Genomic DNA, 19,007 nt, shown 5'->3' with positions numbered 1-19,007 from the left:
AAGATAAATCAACTTGATGAAATGAGATTTTTATCTAATTTCTTTTGAGGGGCTTGGTGAGTATGATTTGATGTTGATGATGGTTCGCTTTCGGAGGAAGATGTGTAATATCTTTGGGAGAGGTTGGTCTTTGGTTTGGGATGGTTTGATGGATTGGGTTTGGTTTGGTTTCGTACTTGAACTTGATCGGATCCTGTTTAATTAGAAAAACTGAATATCAATTAATAATTCGGATTTGAAAGAGTGGAAAAAGGAATCTTACTCGAGTCTGTAACCTTGCTCAACCCCAAACCAAAAATCAGTCAAATTCAAAATTTCAAGCAGTCAGAAGGGAATAAGACTAACAGTTTCATAACCTCCCATAGAATTTACACATTTTCTTGCTCTCCAAAGAACAACAGGTGTATAGTTCATATGTACAACCCCTCAGGCAAACACGACAAACTTTAACTTGCTGAGGTCGAGTTGATCTTGAGGCGCAATGTTGAGAAACTTGAGCAAGTCAACTACATTATCCATGGGCTCGGCTTTGCCATAAGTAGCCATCACAAAAACAGCCAATGGATCTTTGTCATCTGATCGAGCATATCAAAATCATAATTGTTGATCATATCTGGATCATGAGGAGAAATACAGACTGAGGTTTTTCGGGACAGGGTCAGATAACACAATCATACGGATTGACTACCAGACTGCTGAGTCCATATTGAGGTTTACCTTCCTTTGCCAATCTGGTTGCGCGATCTTGAGCTGTGCCAGTCTGGGGACCATAGGAGACATCAACTTTCTTCTTCTAAAAAAATCAAACCGGAAAGCCTTTGGTCAAGAGTGTTAGCTTATAGCATATCGATGAATCGAGAGGCTCTGACCCGAAATTCCGTAACAAAGTCTCGACCTGCTTCTGGAAGGTCAGTAGACTGATTGCTAGGCTTGAAGTATTCATTGAGAGTTGGAACCTTCACGTGTGGGGTCGAGGATTTAGGTGAAGAGATAAAGTAAGACCATAGGACGTAAAGCGAGGTAAGCCTAGCGAGTGAGGGACCAAAACTTTCTGAAATAGGGAGTTGATTCGAGGTAATGGTCGAGGGAATTGATAGGCAGGGCGGCATGGATGTAAAACTGGGAGAGCGCTGGAAGCATACCGAGAGATAGGTAGTTGGAATCAGAGGTACATCGATTGTTTGAGTGCAAGTAAATGGGATAGTTGATGCAGGGCAGGTTGACTCCAAGCTATTCCTGGGTTGATTCGGTTGTGGAAAATGGATATAGATGGAATTGGGGTGGCAGTGGGCACACATTGTAATGGATTTAATTGGTTGAGACGTGTAAACCTCAAAATTTGGAATAGGATTTGGGAGTTTTAGGAGTTTTGCCGCCGAACACGGTTTTCCTTTAACTTGAATGATGAATTATAAGTCCTCCGAGCAACCCCCCAAAAGACCACCCACACCTCAACTATCAGTAGATGATGATGACACGAATCATCTGAGCACAATTTCCGATTTACCACTCTCTCTCAATAAATTTTTGATCCTACATTTTAACTGTCACAGCTCAATCCAACATACACACAAAGCTCTTACCCAAACCCACTACTCAGTACTTGCGCTACAAGAACCCTGGTTCAACAGCCACTCCCTATCTTTTCCCCAACACGCTGCCTGGCATTGTCTCTCAGCATATGATTACCATCCCTCAGCCTGGTCGGACAGGCCTCGAGTCTGTATATACATCTCTAAATTAATCCCTACATCACAATATGTAATATTACCTAGTCAATCAGACATCATATTAGGAATTGACATTAAAAACCCTGACTCAAATCAAACGAAACTCAGAGTAATCTCATGGTATAACCCACCTGGATCCCATAGAGGTCTCATATACCTAGAGTCGTGGCTTAAGAAAAACCACTCACGCCATACCCCCTCATTGATCACCACCGATTCCAATCTCCACCACTCATCATGGAACCCACCGAATTACACCAACTCAGACTCCCAAGCAAAGAAATCACTTCAGCTTTTAAGCTCTAACGGATTCAAACTAATCTCACCAAAAGGAGTCCCTACTTGTTTCTCCACCGGTACCCAACCCACAACCATTGACTTAATCTGGGCTAGTTGGAACTTGGCCAATAAAGTACTGAGCTGTAAAGTACTAACCAATACCCTAGCCTCAGACCATTTCCCTGTCGAGACCTTCCTAAACCTCTCCTTCATCCCACAAATCAAATCCCATGTTTCCCTTAACTTAACTAACATTGATATTCCTCTTTTTCATAGCTCAATTGCGGCTCAACTAACTAACTCTCACCAACCCTCAACAGCCACGATAACATCAACTCAGCCATAACCAGTCTATCCTCCGCCATACTAGATGTAGCCAACAAACAGGGCAAAAAAGTCAAAACCAATATCAATAAGTACAAGAGCTGGTGGGATAAAGAAACCCTGAACCCCATCCTCAAAAATCAAAACCAAGCCAGAAAATGGTGGCTTAAGTCCCACCTACCTGAAGCTCGTAAATGCTATGAGGAGTGGCAAGCATACTTCAAGGAACAAATCATGAAAACAAAGATCAACCACTGGAAATCCTACCTAGCCTCTTGCTCAGGGAAAAAATCTTTCAAAGTGTTATGATCCTGTCACAGATCACGGAGCTGTCACGGCTGTGTGACATATGCCACCCTCAACCTCTTACCAGAGCCGCACTCCGCTTGTATTACTCTTTCCTCATGCTACAATAGTTATACATCATACCTCACACCTGTCCCTCTCTCTGTCCCTCCACGTCAGGCCCCCAGAAGCAGGCCATAACACATTGTAGCATCTACCCGAGACAGACAGAAGGAAAAGAAGAAAGAAGAAAAGAAGAAGTTAAAAGAGAAATTTTTTTTCTTACATTAGAAGAGAAGAAGCATAGAAAAATATTTTTATCAAGAAGAAGAAGAAGAAGTTCAGTTTAATCATCAGAATAGTGTGATCAAGTTATATTAGAACAACCTACCAACCCCAAAGCCACCACGCCTTCCTATCACCCACCAACCGAAGAAACCGAATCGTCCAACGACACTTCGTGGCACGGCGTAAGCGCTGACATGGCCACCAACAACGACCTTAACCGTTTGGCCCAGCAGTTGGCAGAAATCAACAACCGTCTCAATCAAGAGACCGCTGAACGGACCGAGTTGGCCGCTAAGCTTGCGGAGGAAACCACCCGGCGTACCCAAGCCAAAGCTCGAGTATCTCAACTTGAGGCTGCCCGGACCAACGGAGCGCCATCAGCACCGTCAAACCCACCAGCCAGCCAGCCCAGCGTTGCCCCAACTCCATCGCCGACCACCCCGACCACGAACACCGTCATGCCTGCAATCAAGGTTGCAACCCCCAATAAGTACGAGGGTGCAAGAGGCGCATTGGCCGAGGCATACCAATGTTGGACCAGTTGCGCTGCAGGCAGCCGCTGCCAGCTGCTGCGCAGCGCCGGGCCGCCGCGCTTCTGAGGCCCAGAAGCGCAGCTCAAGTGAGCTGCGCTGACGGACCAGCCAAAAGCCAATTGTTTTGGCCCGCTGCGCTCCAGCTGTGCAGCTGGCCCCAACCGCTGCACAAGCTGCGCTTCGGACCGCTGACCCGCTAAAAAGCGTGTCAGCGGGTAATTGTGGTAAAGAGTCCAAACTTGAAATTCCAGCTCAGCAATCAACAGCATCAAGAGTTTCATTGACTATGCTTTATGATCAAAATCAAGATTCAACTTTACCAACTTCTTCAACAACATTCAAATCGTTTGAAGCATACACATCAATCACATGAAATTCGATTATCTTACTCTTGGTGTGCAACTTAGGAACCATGCAAAGGTCATTTGATTCAAATCAAGCTATTGACTGTTGCTCAAGGTCCGATAAATTCAGGACTACGTGTGACTGTTGGACCAAACAATCAAGTCACAATCTTCTCTTTGCCATCTATGACTCAAAGCAGTCAGTTTGCAAGTCGGATTTCAATTTTTATTGCTTTCTCAATCAATCCAAACACCATCATCAACTTATATAAACTTCTCCAAGTCAAGACTATCAACTTGAACAATTGGGTGAATCTTGAATGACATTCAAATCTTGAAAAAGCAAAATCAGACTCACAACACAGTCAAAAAAGTTCACAAGAATCATCCTCAATTGACTCTCTACTTTTCAACCCACTGATTGAAGCCATCTAACTCGATTCTGGAACTTCTGACATGTTTATCATATTTGAAAGATCAAACCCCATCAAAATCATCATCAAGTAAAGAAGAATCAAAAAAAGAAGCCATCATTATCTAAGTAATACTAATCAACATATCATCAAACAAAACTATCCAATCGATCCAACATGATCATGATCATCATCATCTAATTGAAATAGAAACTGGAAAATCAAGGATCGACTTGATTCATCCAATTCATTCATACAATTTGACTGGATTTGCAAGATCTTTATCAAATCAATTCTTATGTAAAGCTAATCCACATCAAGATCATAATCAAAAACCTTCACAACATATTTTATCTTTGGTTTATCCTTCTCTTTCTACTACTAATGATGAAGATCTATTGGATCACCAGTTTGGTGATGGTGATGTCAGAAGTAGAGGCAGATCTTTGGATAGGAAAGGGTTACGACTTCAGCATCAAGTTGATCAGAAGATTTGCTTAGGTGAACCAATTTTTTTGAATTCGTAATCTAGAGTATAAGACTCCCAAGGGTCCCTTTTGTCGATGTGTTTTTCTATCTTTGTTTACCATGAAAAAATGAACTTCTTTTTTGCGATTTTGTTCACCATTTTTAGAAAAACCTCTTTTCTATCTTTTGCTTTTGCTTTTGCTTCTGTTTGTGTTTGAGAAAAAGACTATTTATGATGTTTTTTGCATCTTTGGTTTCAAATTGCAATAATAATTTTTTTTGTGTTTTGTGACTCTCTGATGAGGTAAGCAACTGCAGCGCGCTGAAAAGCTGCAGCGGTCGTTTCAGGGCGCTGCGCTGCAGCTTGGAGTTTCAGAATGAGGCATGTAAATGCTGCGCTGCGCCTTGGAACACAGCGTTTAGAAGCTGCGCTGCAGCAAATTGAAAATTCTCGCAGCGGATTTCAGCTGCGCTCCAGCTGCCAGGCCCGAAGCGCAAAAAAGCGCAGCTGGTCCATTGTTGGGCATACGCAAGCCAGGTTGGGATCTACATTGCCATGAACCAATCCCTCTTCGCTACGGACGATGCCAAAGTGATGTTTGCTATTTCGTATCTGACTGGCGAGGCAATCAAATGGGCCCAACCATTCCTTCAGCGAATACTAGCACCTCCTGAGGCCGAAACTACCCCTGTCACGTACCTTGAGTTTACCCGCGTCTTTGAATCAGTCTTCTTCGACTCAGATCGTTAGAAACGAGCCGAGGCCGCCCTCCGTGCCTTGAAGCAAACCAAGTCGGCAGCTGAGTACACCATCCGCTTCAACCAGCTCGCGCCAACTACCAAGTGGGAACTCCCAACTCTCATTAGTCACTACCGTCAAGGACTGAAGAGCGCCGTCCGCATTCCAATGATTCGAGACCATTTCGATGACTTAGAAGGCATTACCAAACTTGCATGCGCCATTGACAATGACTTGCGAGGAGAGGCGACTGCCCCAGCTACAACTGTACGACCAACTGACCCTGATGCCATGGATATCTCATCCGCTCGATTCAACATATCCTTGGACGAATACAACCGCCGAATGTCGGACCGCCTGTGTTTCAAGTGCAGAAAGAAGGATCATTTAGCCCGTTGGTGTAATTCAAACTCAAGAGGCGGAGGAAGTCGAGGAAGACCTGGTGGTAATGGTAAAGGCAAGATAGCAGAGCTGGAGGCCAAGATAGCGGCATTGCAATAGGGTTAGGAGGACAATCAGGTTCATCATCATCGGCGGCAGATACGTCAAAAAATGGCGCAGCTCGAGAGTGACGGATGTGCCACCCTCGGGCCGAAGTAAGGAAGAATCAAGGATGGAATTAGACTCACTTAATACACATGCAATTCAAAAGAATGACCCCCGCGTGTTGACGTCTATTTCCCTTTCTGAGACTCCCTGCGCCACATCCCCCAACCCCAATAGTGTCCCAGCTCATGCTTTGATCAACTGTGGGTCCACGCATGTCGTTCTCGGCAAGAAATTTGCTGATAAAGCAGGTCTGCCGGTATCGAAACTACCGAATGTAGGCGAAGTGTATGGCTTCGATGGAGCCCCACGCACCGTTGCCCACGACGCAGACCTATTCATCGACAACGATCAATCCAAGACAAAATTTTGAGTTACCTCAATCAAAGATTCCTATGATGCAATCCTCGGTATGCCCTGGCTCCGAGAGAATGGACATCGAATTGAGTGGAAGAACGGAATCCTTAAACCAAAAGACTCACCAAAGAACATTGCAGCCATCGAGATGGTTTCATCCATCCCGCCAACATCCCCAGATAACCTTAAGGCCCAAATGGGGAACATGAGGGACAGTGACGAGGGGGTAGTTAGTAACACTAACGCGATGCCCCCGCGATGTGAGTCCCCCAATCCAATTTCACTATTACCACTCGAAACAGATAACAATCAGGATCCTCTTTTACCACAGACCCCGAGTGCCAAAGTGGATGAAGAACACTTACATGTAGATCATGAACCACAAAGCATCGCAGCCCTAAAGGAGGCTTCGTCCAACCCGCCGAACTCCCCGGATCGCCCAAAGGCCCAAATGGGGAATATGAGGGACAGTGACGAGGGGGCGGTTAGCATTGCTAACGTAAAGCCCCCGCGATGTGAGTCCAGGAACCCATTTTCACCGTTACTACTTGAACCAGATAGCGATCAGGACCCGTTTTTATTGCATAGGCAACAGAATGAGACGGCTCACCCATCGGATCCAGTGGACAACCAAGAACCTTCCATTGCCACCACTCAGGTGGTGTCGCCCAATCCGAAAACAACCCCGAATAGCCTTCAGGCCCTGATGGGGAACATGAGGAAAAGTGGCGAGGGGGCTCTCTATCATACAGAGGTTACGCCCCCGCGATGTGAGTACAACAAAGAAATCAACCCGGTTGTTGAATCAGTTGACAAGCTGTTACCATGCTCACCTAGGTTGACCGCCTCGTCATGTGCCGCAAGCGCTTCTTGGAACGTATCGGCCAAGCTCGCCGCCATCAACGCTAAAGACAAACCATCAAAGTCCGCCAAAGAGTTAGTTCCTACACGATACCACCGATACATCAATATGTTCAGGAAGACAAGCGCTATGACTCTACCTCCCCACCGTCGCTACAATTTTCGTGTCAATCTCGTACCCGGAGCGACTCCTCAGGCTAGTAAAATAATACCACTATCACCTGCGGAAGAAACTGCTCTAAACACGATGATAGACAAAGGACTTAGCAAGGGCACGATACGACGTACCACATCCCCATGGGCTGCCCCGGTCCTTTTTACCGGAAAAAAGGACGGAAACTTACGTCCATGTTTCGACTATTGAAAGTTGAATGCCCTGACTGTCAAAAATAAATACCCACTACCCTTGACCATGGAATTAGTGGATAGCTTGCGCGACGCCGAAAACTACATGAGCTTAGACCTACGGAATGGCTATAACAATCTGAGAGTGAAAGAGGGAGATGAGAAGAAATTGGCATTCATTTGTAAGCGAGGGCAATTCGAACCTCTTACCATGCCGTTCAGGCCCACGGGTGCGTCTGGATTCTTCCAGTTTTTCATTTCGGACATACTACGTGAAAGAATCGGACATGACCTAGCCGCTTATCTAGACGATCTGTTGATTTACACACCGGCCGGAGTAGACCATGAACAAGTTGTGGAAGAAGTCCTAAAAATACTGCAAGCACACAACATATGGTTGAAGCCAGAGAAATGTAAGTTCTCATGCAAGGAAATTGAGTATTTGGGACTACGTATCTCAAAGAACAAAGTCCGTATGGACCTGCTCAAAGTCTCCGCGGTAAGCGAATGGCCAGCACCGAAGAATGTCAATCAGATCCAACGATTCCTGGGGTTTTCGAATTTTTATTGTAGATTCATTAGCGGGTTTTCTCAAATCACCAGACCACTTCATGACTTAACAAGGGAAAACATACCTTTTGAATGGAAAGAAGCTCAACAGAAGGCCTTTGAGACGTTGAAAAACTCCTTTACGACAGCCCCAATCCTTAAAATTGCGAACCTGTATAAACCTTTTATCCTAGAGTGCGACTGCTCTGACTTCGCGTTGGGAGCCGTACTGTCGCAGTTGGACGACAAGGACATTCTACACCCCGTGGTGTTCCTCTCGCGGTCGTTAGTCCAAGCCAAACGTAACTACGAAATCTTTGATAAGGAGTTATTAGCGGTTGTGGCCTCTTTCAAAGAGTGGCGGCACTATCTGGAAGGGAATCCCAACCGACTGGAAGTGACCGTATACACCGACCACAAGAATTTGGAATCATTCATGTCAACGAAACAACTCACAAGAAGGCAAGCCCGTTGGGCCGAGACCCTGGGGTGCTTCGACTTCCACATTCGATTCCGACCAGGCCGGCAGTCGAGCAAACCTGATGCGCTATCTCGACGACCTGATCTGGAGCCTTCGGCGCACGAAAAACTGTCCTTTGGTAGCCTGTTACGACCAGAGAATGTGTCTGAGTCAACATTCAACGTCGACATAGATAGCGTAGAGGCTTGGTTTGTGGATGAGTCAATCGAGCACGATGATGTCGAGGAATGGTTCGAAGAAGATGTGTGTCAGAATTATGCGGAAACAGACATAGAAATTGACGCACTAGATCGGACATCAGACTCACCAGTGTGGACCGATGACAAGATCCTTTCACGAATCCGAGAAACCTCGACGGCAGACCCACATATTAAAGGATTGATGGAGGTACTGTCAAAACCATTGGTACATGAAGTCAAAGATGCACTAGAAGGCTACGAAGTCCGCGATGGAGTGCTGTATTGTGATGGATTGGTAGAGGTCCCGGACGACAAAACATGCAAATTTGGAATCCTACGTAGCCGGCATGACAGTACATTAGCGGGGCATCTGGGAAGAGCTAAGACGCTGAGCTTGGTGCAGAGACAATACAGATGGAAACTAATGAAAACTTACGTCAACAATTTCGTAGATGGGTGCGACTCCTGTACCCGCGTCAAGCCTTCTAGTTTATCACCGTTTGGGTCACTTGAGCCATTACCTGTGCCTGCAGGACCATGGACGGATGTGAGCTATGACCTAATTACTGACTTGCCGTTATCACAGGGAAAAAACTGTATCCTCACTGTAGTTGACCGAATGACGAAAATGAGTCACTTTATCGCCTGCACAACGGAAATGTCATCAAGCGAATTAGCCAACCTGATGTTAGCAAATGTCTGGAAACTTCATGGCGCTCCGAAGACCATTGTGTCTGATAGAGGGAGTGTGTTTGTATCAAAACTCACCGAATCATTGAACAAACAGATTGGTATCGAACTCCACCCGTCGACAGCGTACCATCCACAGTCAGATGGGCAGACCGAGATTGTCAACAAGGCCGTTGCACAATACCTTCGCCATTTTGTAAGTTACCGACAAGATGACTGGACTGACTATTTACCTCTGGCCGAGTTCGCGTATAACAACAGTACACACACCTCGACTGGATTCTCACCGTTTAAGGCAAATGTAGGGTCTGACCTGTCATTCGGGAGAATACCATCCGATGAACGTTGCATACCAGAAGTTGAAGACCGACTGAGAAATATAGAAGAAATTCAAACCGAACTCAAGGAGAACTTACTTAGAGCGCAAGACGTGATGAAGAGAAATTATGATGAGAAGGTTCGACCTACACCAGACTGGAACATAGGTGACGAAGTCTGGCTTAGCAGTCGCCACATCTCGACAACTAGACCGTCGGCCAAGTTAGATCACCGCTGGTTAGGCCCCTTCAGCATTGAGAAGAAAGTATCACTATCGGCCTACAAACTAAGACTGCCAACGAGTATGAGTAAAGTGCACCCTGTTTTTCACGTGTCAGTATTAAAGAAACACTTACTGGATTTGATTGAAGAGAGACAACAGGCAGCCCCGTACCCAATCGAGATCGACGGCGAGGAGGAATGGGAGGTCGAAGCCATATTAGATAAGAGAATTAGAAGAAGAAAGGTGGAATACTTGGTTAGCTGGAAAGGCTGTGATTAAACCAAAATCAACGAGTGAGGTAGCCCCTCTCAAGAAGTTGGATGGTTCAATAGCAACATCAAAAGAAGAACAAGCCCAACTTCTATACTACGGCACCTCAGTCGCTCATGTTGAATCAGATCTTTCGGACCTCCCCCCAGCGAATACCCACGACCTCAATGCTCCCCTAGACTTCCCCGAGCTCACTCCTGACGAACTAGCCAGAATTGTCAACACACTACCCAACCGACGAGCCAATGGCGGTGATCGACTCTCCAACGAGATCATCAAACTTGCTTACCCCGCAATAGAGGACAAGTTATGCCTCCTGTTCAACGCATGCTTCAAATTAGGATACTTCCCCAACACCTGGCGCTCAGCCATTACAATCATCATCAGGAAAAGTGGTAAAGACCCTTATTCTGAACCTAACTCATATCGGCCTATTGCACTGTTAAGCTGTTTAGGCAAGATCCTAGAAAAAATCATCACAAATCACATCACTTACTGGGCGGAAACCAGGAACAAACTGGCTGATGGTCACATGGGAGGCAGAAGGCAACGATCAACGGATGACGCACTCCTGCTCCTCACCTCTTGGATAAAAGACAAGTGGCATAACGGAGAGGTAGTCACAGCACTTTTCCTCGACGTCAAATCTGCTTACCCTTCAGTACACAAAGAAAGACTGATACACACTCTCCACAAGCAACGCTGCCCACCCTACCTTATACGCTTAGTACAAGGCTTCCTCTCAGACAGATCTACCAACCTACGACTGCAAGATTTTCACTCAAACAAATTTCAAGTTGAGAATGGTCTACCCCAAGGTTCCCTGCTTTCGGTAATCCTATACATAATCTACAATTCTTCGCTCCTAAGCTCAACCTGTTGGAGAACTTAATCTCCAGTAAGTTGGTCAAAACCATTAAGGTAGCATACTTAACAAATCAATTGAATACGAATGAGAAGGCTTGTGGAAAGCGGATAACCAAGATGTTATGAGAAGGCTTTTGACCGATTGGGATTACTGAATGGATTATGAGGAAGAGTGTTAGAAGGAGTTGTCCGGATTGGGATAAGTTGAGGATAGATTAGTTATTGTTGTTTAAATGAGTTTCATGTGTTCGATTCTAGAAAAATTTGTGTCCTTGATATTTTTCTTATTAACCCCCTCTCTGTTCCCTTTCGAATCTTTCCCCCCATCGAGGAATTAGATTCTAAAGGTGAGATTAGAAAACTATCAACTTTTTCTCTTTTTACTGTGTCAAGACTCTTACTAAAAACTACTCTCAATTTTATATCCTTTTTCTTCTTTCTATTTCTACATTTCATTTTTGTTCTGCCTTGTTAGTTTTCTTTTACTTAATCTTCCTCGCCGTCCAGGTTCGTCACCTGTCGAGTTTAGAACTCGTTATCTTTCTCAGCCTTGCCTCGTCAGCATAAGGCTGAAATATTCTTTCACCTTTATAAAGGTTAGTAGAACTATTGTTTTGTGTGTGTGTATATTCATGATCGAGGAATTAGATTCTAAAGTTTTCTTTTACTTAATCTTCCTCGCCGTCCAGGTTCGTCACCTGTCGAGTTTAGAACTCGTTATCTTTCTCAGCCTTGCCTCGTCAGCATAAGGCTGAAATATTCTTTCACCTTTATAAAGGTTCGTCACCTGTCGAGTTTAGAACTCGTTATCTTTCTCAGCCTTGCCTCGTCAGCATAAGGCTGAAATATTCTTTCACCTTTATAAAGGTATTTGTCACAGATCTACAGCGTCGAGCGTAAGATCTTGTTTTCTTACACAACCCCCCTCTCCCCCAAGGCGGATAACATGTCGATAGGTTTCATAGACGATGTAGTACACATTGTCTCCCCAAAATCGTTTGACACCAACATGATCAAACTAAAACAACAAGCAGAGAAATCACTCAGATGGGCAAACACACACGGAGCAATTTTCAAGAAGAAAAATGCCCAGTTGATCCACTTCACAAAGAAATGAATCAAGTCTTTTCCAGATTTCAACTTTGGCAACACCCTACTGAAACCCAAACACAAAGTCAAATGGCTGGGTGTATGGTTTGATACAAAGCTCCTTTTCAACCATCACCTGTCTCAAGTTCAGGAAATCGGTGAATTCTCAATAGACCAACTTTGACGCCTGAACAAGTGCTATTCGGGCCTTACCCCAAAGGAAGGGAAAAAACTAACACTCGCGATTCTTCTGCCAAGGATACTCTATGGCAGTGTCATTTGGTGTACAGGCAATTTTTTTTCCAAAGCTAATAACATTTTATCCCAATTACAGAACTCAGCAAATAGGATCATCCTAGGTGGTTTCAAAGGTACAGCAACCAAAATGCTTAGTCACGACGCCTACATGACCCCCTTCATCATGATAGCCACCAGAAGACATCATAACTTCCTACTCAAGAGACCAACAGCCCCAATAGAACATCCAACAAGAGTCTTCATCAAGCATGAACTTCAGCTAAAATCGTCAACTCACAAAGGTTACAACATCATGAACTCGACTCTATCGCAAACAAAGAGATGGAAATAATTTATGCTCACTCACTAGTCCCCTGGACACGAAATCTTGGGCAATTAATCAATCTGGAGAAGTCAAAAGACAAAACTAAGGAACTGGTACCAAATCAGATAGTCAAAGAAGAGGAAAAGAACTCACTCGTCATTTTCACAGATGGTTCAGTAAATGACGAAGGTGGTGGAGCATCAGCAGTCACTAAAGCCTCCAACAAACTGACATCAATCAAATTTAACAACAATTTTTCCAATCATGAAGCCAAACTAATGGGAATTCTGAACGCTACTGAGTTAGCAAACGAGATCTTCAGAAACCACAGACCGCAGCTGACCGATCTTGCCATTTTTAGTGATAACCAAGGAGTTCTGAGACTGGTCCATGATGCACCACGACAGTGTTTGGGTCAACACCTAGTCATTAAGATAAGAGCTAACTTACGCAGACTTCCTACTAACACCAATGTCAGACTTTTTTGGACCCCAGGCCATTTGGACATAGAACTGAACAAAAAAGCAGATGAATTAGCTAAAGTCGCTGCATCCGACATGACAAATGCGACCACAATCCCCACGAGTTTGGGTATCCTAAAGAAAAGAACCCACAGAAATTTCAACATCAAGAATTATATATTCAAACCTGGTAAAAATAAATTCATCACTCACCCAAAAGACATATCTAAAGGCCTCCAGAATATCGAAAAAGGTGGTGCCGCAGTGATTTTCCAGCTGAGAGCGAAGTATAGCCCCCTAAATGACCATTTGTTCAAACAAAATCTAACAGAATCCCCGATGTGCCCATTATGTGGTGTGAAGGAGAGTACTGAACATTTTCTCTTGTACTGCAGAAAACACTCACGAGCAAGGAAGAAATTCAGAGCAAGCCTACGTAAAGAAAAAATTAAAGTCAACTGGTGTAATGCAACGAAGCTACTGGATAACCCTAAAGCGTTTCCCTTTCTAGCAGATTTTATTCTCCATACTAAAAGATTCATTCATGTTCATACATACACACCGGATAAAACCCTCAAGAAGGCGACCACAAAACAGAGATATGAAGTAACACAAGAAGAACGATGATACTGAGGACCTACCCAATGCATTCCTTCCCAGATCAGTGTTCAATCCCACAAGGGTTTGTTAACCTCCAAACTAGCTTTCATGTACCACCATGGATCCACAGGCTATCAAGACATTTTTCAAACCAGTCGCAGTGGACTCTAAAACACAAGCAGTACTAAAGATAATGTTCAATCCAAAGGGTTCGGCGACCTCCAAGCAACATATTGGATCACAGGAGCAGGAGACATATATCAAATGGTTTCTATTTTCTAGCTCTTGACACCAACTTGGACGGTTTCCTATATGGAGTACGCAAGAAGTTATTGAGTCTAATGACTCTATAAACGGTTTTTACTAAACTAAAAACAGTTCATAGAGGCCCATCATTTTCCTGCGGGTGGGCTAAATGCCTAAAGATGGTTTTCAAAAAAAAAAAGGAAATACGCTACAAGGGTTAATAAGCTACAAGCTTGGGCTCCAAAAGTTTTCATTTGTTTTTCTGCTGTTATTAAATGTCTCAAGTTTTGATTAGTTGGCCGTTCTTCTAAGGTGTACTAGTCCTTCTCTTTTTACATGTGTTGATAGTGTTATATGCAATTAAGCCAAAAGCACTTAAAAAAAAAGTTTGATGAGAAGTCATCATGGCTGATGAAGATATTGTGCCTTTACAATTTCTTTCCTTTTCATGAGTTGTGATTTGTTATTCTTGACCTGCGAAAGATCCCACACGTAGAGTTCCAAGTAGGTCTAAGTATGCAATGCGCTGGTATGATTTCAATATACAATTGAAGCACTGTCTCTTCATTGCTGATGTATGTTGAAGGTACCATAGTCACACATGCTTTTCTTGGGTCTTTGTGTCATAATATTAAATAATAAGAACACGGTTACCCATTTTGTAAGTTCACCCTGTAAGATTGTGTGAACAAGTGTTATTTTGCCACATTGACAAAGAATACAAAGAATAGAAAGCTTCATGAAGAGGATTCTTGTGTGATCATGTACACTGCCTTGCAATCAATAGGTTCTGAGTAATCCTCAACATTGTTGATGTCTCTTGCAAGACCTCAGAGTGTTTCATGCCACTCTATCTGAGTAACTCAAATTATTACAAAGCTCCATCTAACCAAGGCTGAATTTTTCTCCAGCCCATCTGGCTTGGCCCTATTGCATTAGAGTCTGATCCCTTACCTGAACCTTAAGGACAGCAATCTACATTCACATGAGACACCAACAAAATTGTCAATCTATATGTCTGGAGGTTGTCCAATGGACAGGAAACTTCAAAAGAATTGCCACACACATGTGACATATGTACATATGCAAACCCCTCTGCATAATTAGAATGATTAAACTCTTTGTGTGCTACCAGTATTTAAATGAGTATTACTTACTTTTTAGTTAGATCTCAAACACATCAATTCATGTTTTTGTAGTGAAGTATGCTTACTTGCGTTTTATTGTGATTCTCTTCTCCGTCATCACATTGACTCAAAAATGATCCCACATATTTGGTGCCACCATTTCATTTATAGATAAGTACAGAGGACAAGATCCATTTCTGGTATAGATTGCATTTATGGCAATTTCATTGTATCTATGGACTCTGGGTGGTACTTTTGCTAGCCAAAAACAAAAGAAGTCTTATAGAACTTTCTATATGTGAACAAATGAAGATACACGACCATTTTTAGCCAGAGCTTTACTTATATGGTTGATGATTGGAGTACTAAAAAGTAAATCAAGACAAGAATGACTATTTAAAACACATTATTCCTCATGAAATGAAAGCTCAAGTCCAAAATGAATCAGAAGCATTAACAAAAGTTTTGCGGTCCAATTTGATTCAAGAATGTGGAATCTATGTGAAATGTTTATCAAGATACCCAAGACAAATATGTAGATTAGAGCATCAGCACCGGGACCTTGTAAAATGGTAAATACATGCCATTTTACAAACCCGTGAGACTAAACACGAGGCACCGGACCTTGTAAATGACCTGTATGATTTACGCGTCGTGTAAAATCATCCCTCTGCTGTCCATTAATGGACTGCAGCGTATATTCCAAAAGTCGACCAAACGGGACCAAACGTCGAAAATTTATACCAATCTTCTCTATCCGACACCTTACAACCTCGCACGAGTCTTCTCAATTAGACCCAAAGCCCCAACCCGGTCATTGGTATGATCTGTACATTTGTACATTCACACAGCAACGATTTCTCCAAATTTTTACATTTTGGAGAGAAAGTTGCAATACACCTGCTCTCCTGTCACAAATGTCAGATACAGGGACCTCTTTTACAAGGTCCCGGTGCTGATGCTCTTAGCTGTAATATAAACACTCCAAGAAGCAATTTGAATTATCTGATGAGTATGTAGGTTTGCTACTATGAGATTTTTTCAAGTAGGCGGATGTAGAATTCTATAAAATACAGTTGATGAAGTGTTTGTGAGCCTCAGAAATTTAGAGACTTAAACCTCAGAAGATGATCTTGAATGAGTGAATTGGTTTTCAAATCGATTCATCACTTTCACTTCTTCTCAAAAACCATCCTTAACCACTTCTCAACATTAATCAATCACCAAATCAGCAAACATTTCATCATCATCCATCAAAACTATCAATCTAAGGATCCAGTTTACAATTCAATATATATCATCATACACTCAATTCAAATCTAATCAAAACAAGAAGATTCTAAACTTATTCAATAGTGCATCATATCTTCAAAACACTCGATCATCGAGACCGAACTCATCATTCAACCCACCCTTCGACTTTCTTCTCATCATGATTCTTTCTAGGACGATCATCAGCCCTCTTACTCTTCTTACTCTCGTATCTCAACTAATCGCTTCTCCAGACCTTTGGCCACAACAACAACAACCTGCTCAACTTCATATTCGTCAAGCTGTCAATCCTGCAGCTACTCCCGCTCCTGCTGCAGGTAATAATGCCAATAACAATAATAACAACGCGAACAATGCTAATAACGCTAATAATGGAAACAATGCAAATAACGCTAATAATGCAAACAATGCAAATAATGCGAACAATGCGAACAACGCCAATAACGCTAACAATGCAAACAACAACGCCAATAACGCAAACAATGCTCAAAATCAAGCCAATCGACCCGCAACCGGTCTAATCACAAGTGCCAATCCAGTGGCGACCGTATCATCTTATTCACCTCCCTTTGATTCTCCGTGAGTGATAAGACTAAAGAAACAGGCACAGACCTCGAAGAAAACCATCGAAAACCAACTCAGAACTGTTACTAATCAAGTCCATTTGTCTTTTGTTTAACTATCAGTGCCGGAGGACTCACATATACTCAACCACCTGCAACAGCAGCAGCATCGTATTATAAGATAGCCGAGAACAATGCGTTAACCTTTGGTTGGAATTACACCAATATTCTTTCTTATGGGAACTCGATCACCATTGCAGCATTTTGTTCACTTAATAAGATCACCTATACAATCACTACCATGGCTGCTACTGCTACGGCTCTTACATGGGATCCTTATGCTCAACAACAATCTCCGGGCTATCCTCCTTTTGCGGTGGCTACTTATACTATGCAAATTTATGATGAACGCGGTCCGACAGCTGGGCCTACACCTGGTCTTTTATCTCCTAACTCGGCACTTAAGTTTGCTATGTATAAACCTCAACCTTATACACCTCTAGCATGTAAGACTTTTTACTTTCTTCTTTGGTTTCATCTCATAGGAGATGCAGAAGTTGTACTGATTCTTGATCTTTTTCTTAAACTTTGAACTAGCTTGGACATGTTCAACTTGTTCGGCAGGTGTTTCACTTTCACATTATTCTCCTATCATCTTAGCATGTACAGCTACACTAGTCACAGCTATAGCAGGTGGATGGTTTGGAGTCTTGGCAGGAATCCGATGAAAAACCAAAACCTAGACACCTTTCAAAGCTTCAATCCATCCTCTCTTCTTGTCTCTTTTCGTCGTACCATCATCTCCCCTTCGATCTTTCCCGCCTTTCTCACTCACGACCCTAAATGCTACGATTCATCATCAACACGATACGACCTTCTCTGATCTTCGTTTCACTTTTTCTCTCTCCTCTCTTTGTACGGATCTCGATTTGAATACATTGACAGTCATAGTACTTCTTCTCATGGTACTTCTTCTTTCTTCTTTATGACGGTTTTTTGTGGGTTCCAAACTCGGATCATCTTCTCCCTTTCCAAGCGGTATGTGTGGTGTGTGTGTGTATGTTTGAATGATGCGGGGGGGAAATTTATTTGTGGATAAGAGTGTGTGTGTGCGTTTGTGCGTATTCGTATTGTTTTCTTTTAAGATCTTAATAAACTTGGATGAGAGAAGTGGAAATCAGTGGTTATTGTGGTCCTTTTCATCTTTATATAGAATTTATTTCAATCAGGCAAACAAAGTCTTTTTGTGCGTGTGTGTTCTTTACGTGTGATTTTTTCCTTACTTTCATCGTTTATTCTCTCTCAAAACTTATCAACTATATGCATTATAATGAATTATAATTTATATATATCTCACCACTTTCTTTCTTTCTTTATCTTTTCTTATCACACAAGGGTTTTTTTTAATTGTGGATGGCAGTTTAGTTTTATGTTTTATTCTTCTTTATTCTTCTTTTTCTTCTTCTTCTTCTGTGTGCATGTGTGTGATGTGTGTGATGTGCGAGTATGTAGGGCTTAAAGTTTTTTTTCCTAACAACATGGGAAAAGACCTCTAGATTTTTCTTTATCTACAGTCAATCCAGTTTGACTTGTCCATTTGAGAATTTGATTTTTTTTTCATAGAGATTCAGGTCAGATACAGCTGGTTTTCATGTGCATATCTCAATTGAGATATGGAATTTGGGTTCCTGTTGATGTGCATGCTCATTCACCCACCCTCATTGCACCACTACTCAACAATCCCATCTTCTAATTGTATCATGTCATTTGCATCTTCTATATCCAATTTTGATGCCTTTTGTAATGTACTTACTCAGTCCAAATCAAAGTGCTGAACCTCACCAACTTCATTTTGGGCCCGTCCATCAGATCAATCAACAAGGAACTCATTGCTTCAATCAGCCCAATCGTTCTCACAATGGAAGGCTCTCTACAATGAGATTCAAGCAGTTGTTTGTGATCTTGCTATTTACACTGCACCAAATTGCAAATTTACCA

At 42.8% G+C, this 19,007-nt stretch overlaps 2 protein-coding genes across 2 annotated transcripts; one reads left to right on the top strand and one right to left on the bottom strand.

Moving 5' to 3' along the window:
- Positions 1-34: 34 nt before the first annotated feature.
- MELLADRAFT_92464 (uncharacterized protein) lies at positions 35-1,109 on the bottom strand (the record flags this gene model as incomplete). Its single annotated transcript, XM_007405570.1, has 5 exons — positions 35-193; positions 263-268; positions 346-425; positions 670-793; positions 870-1,109. 5 exons carry the CDS (start codon positions 1,107-1,109, stop codon positions 35-37), a joined length of 609 nt encoding a protein of 202 aa, XP_007405632.1.
- A 15,233-nt stretch (positions 1,110-16,342) lies between these two features.
- MELLADRAFT_115380 (uncharacterized protein) lies at positions 16,343-17,737 on the top strand (the record flags this gene model as incomplete). The annotated part of the gene is made up of 3 exons (XM_007405641.1): positions 16,343-17,025; positions 17,133-17,515; positions 17,607-17,737. The coding sequence occupies 3 exons, from the start codon at positions 16,607-16,609 to the stop codon at positions 17,735-17,737; spliced, it is 933 nt and encodes a 310-aa protein (XP_007405703.1).
- Between the last annotated feature and the right edge of the window lie 1,270 nt (positions 17,738-19,007).

This window comes from Melampsora larici-populina (assembly GCF_000204055.1).
Source record: "Melampsora larici-populina 98AG31 unplaced genomic scaffold MELLAscaffold_4, whole genome shotgun sequence".
Lineage (NCBI taxonomy): Eukaryota > Fungi > Basidiomycota > Pucciniomycetes > Pucciniales > Melampsoraceae > Melampsora > Melampsora laricis-populina.
The sequence above is the reverse complement of the archived record's forward strand: the minus strand, read 5'-3'. Positions and strand labels throughout refer to the sequence as shown.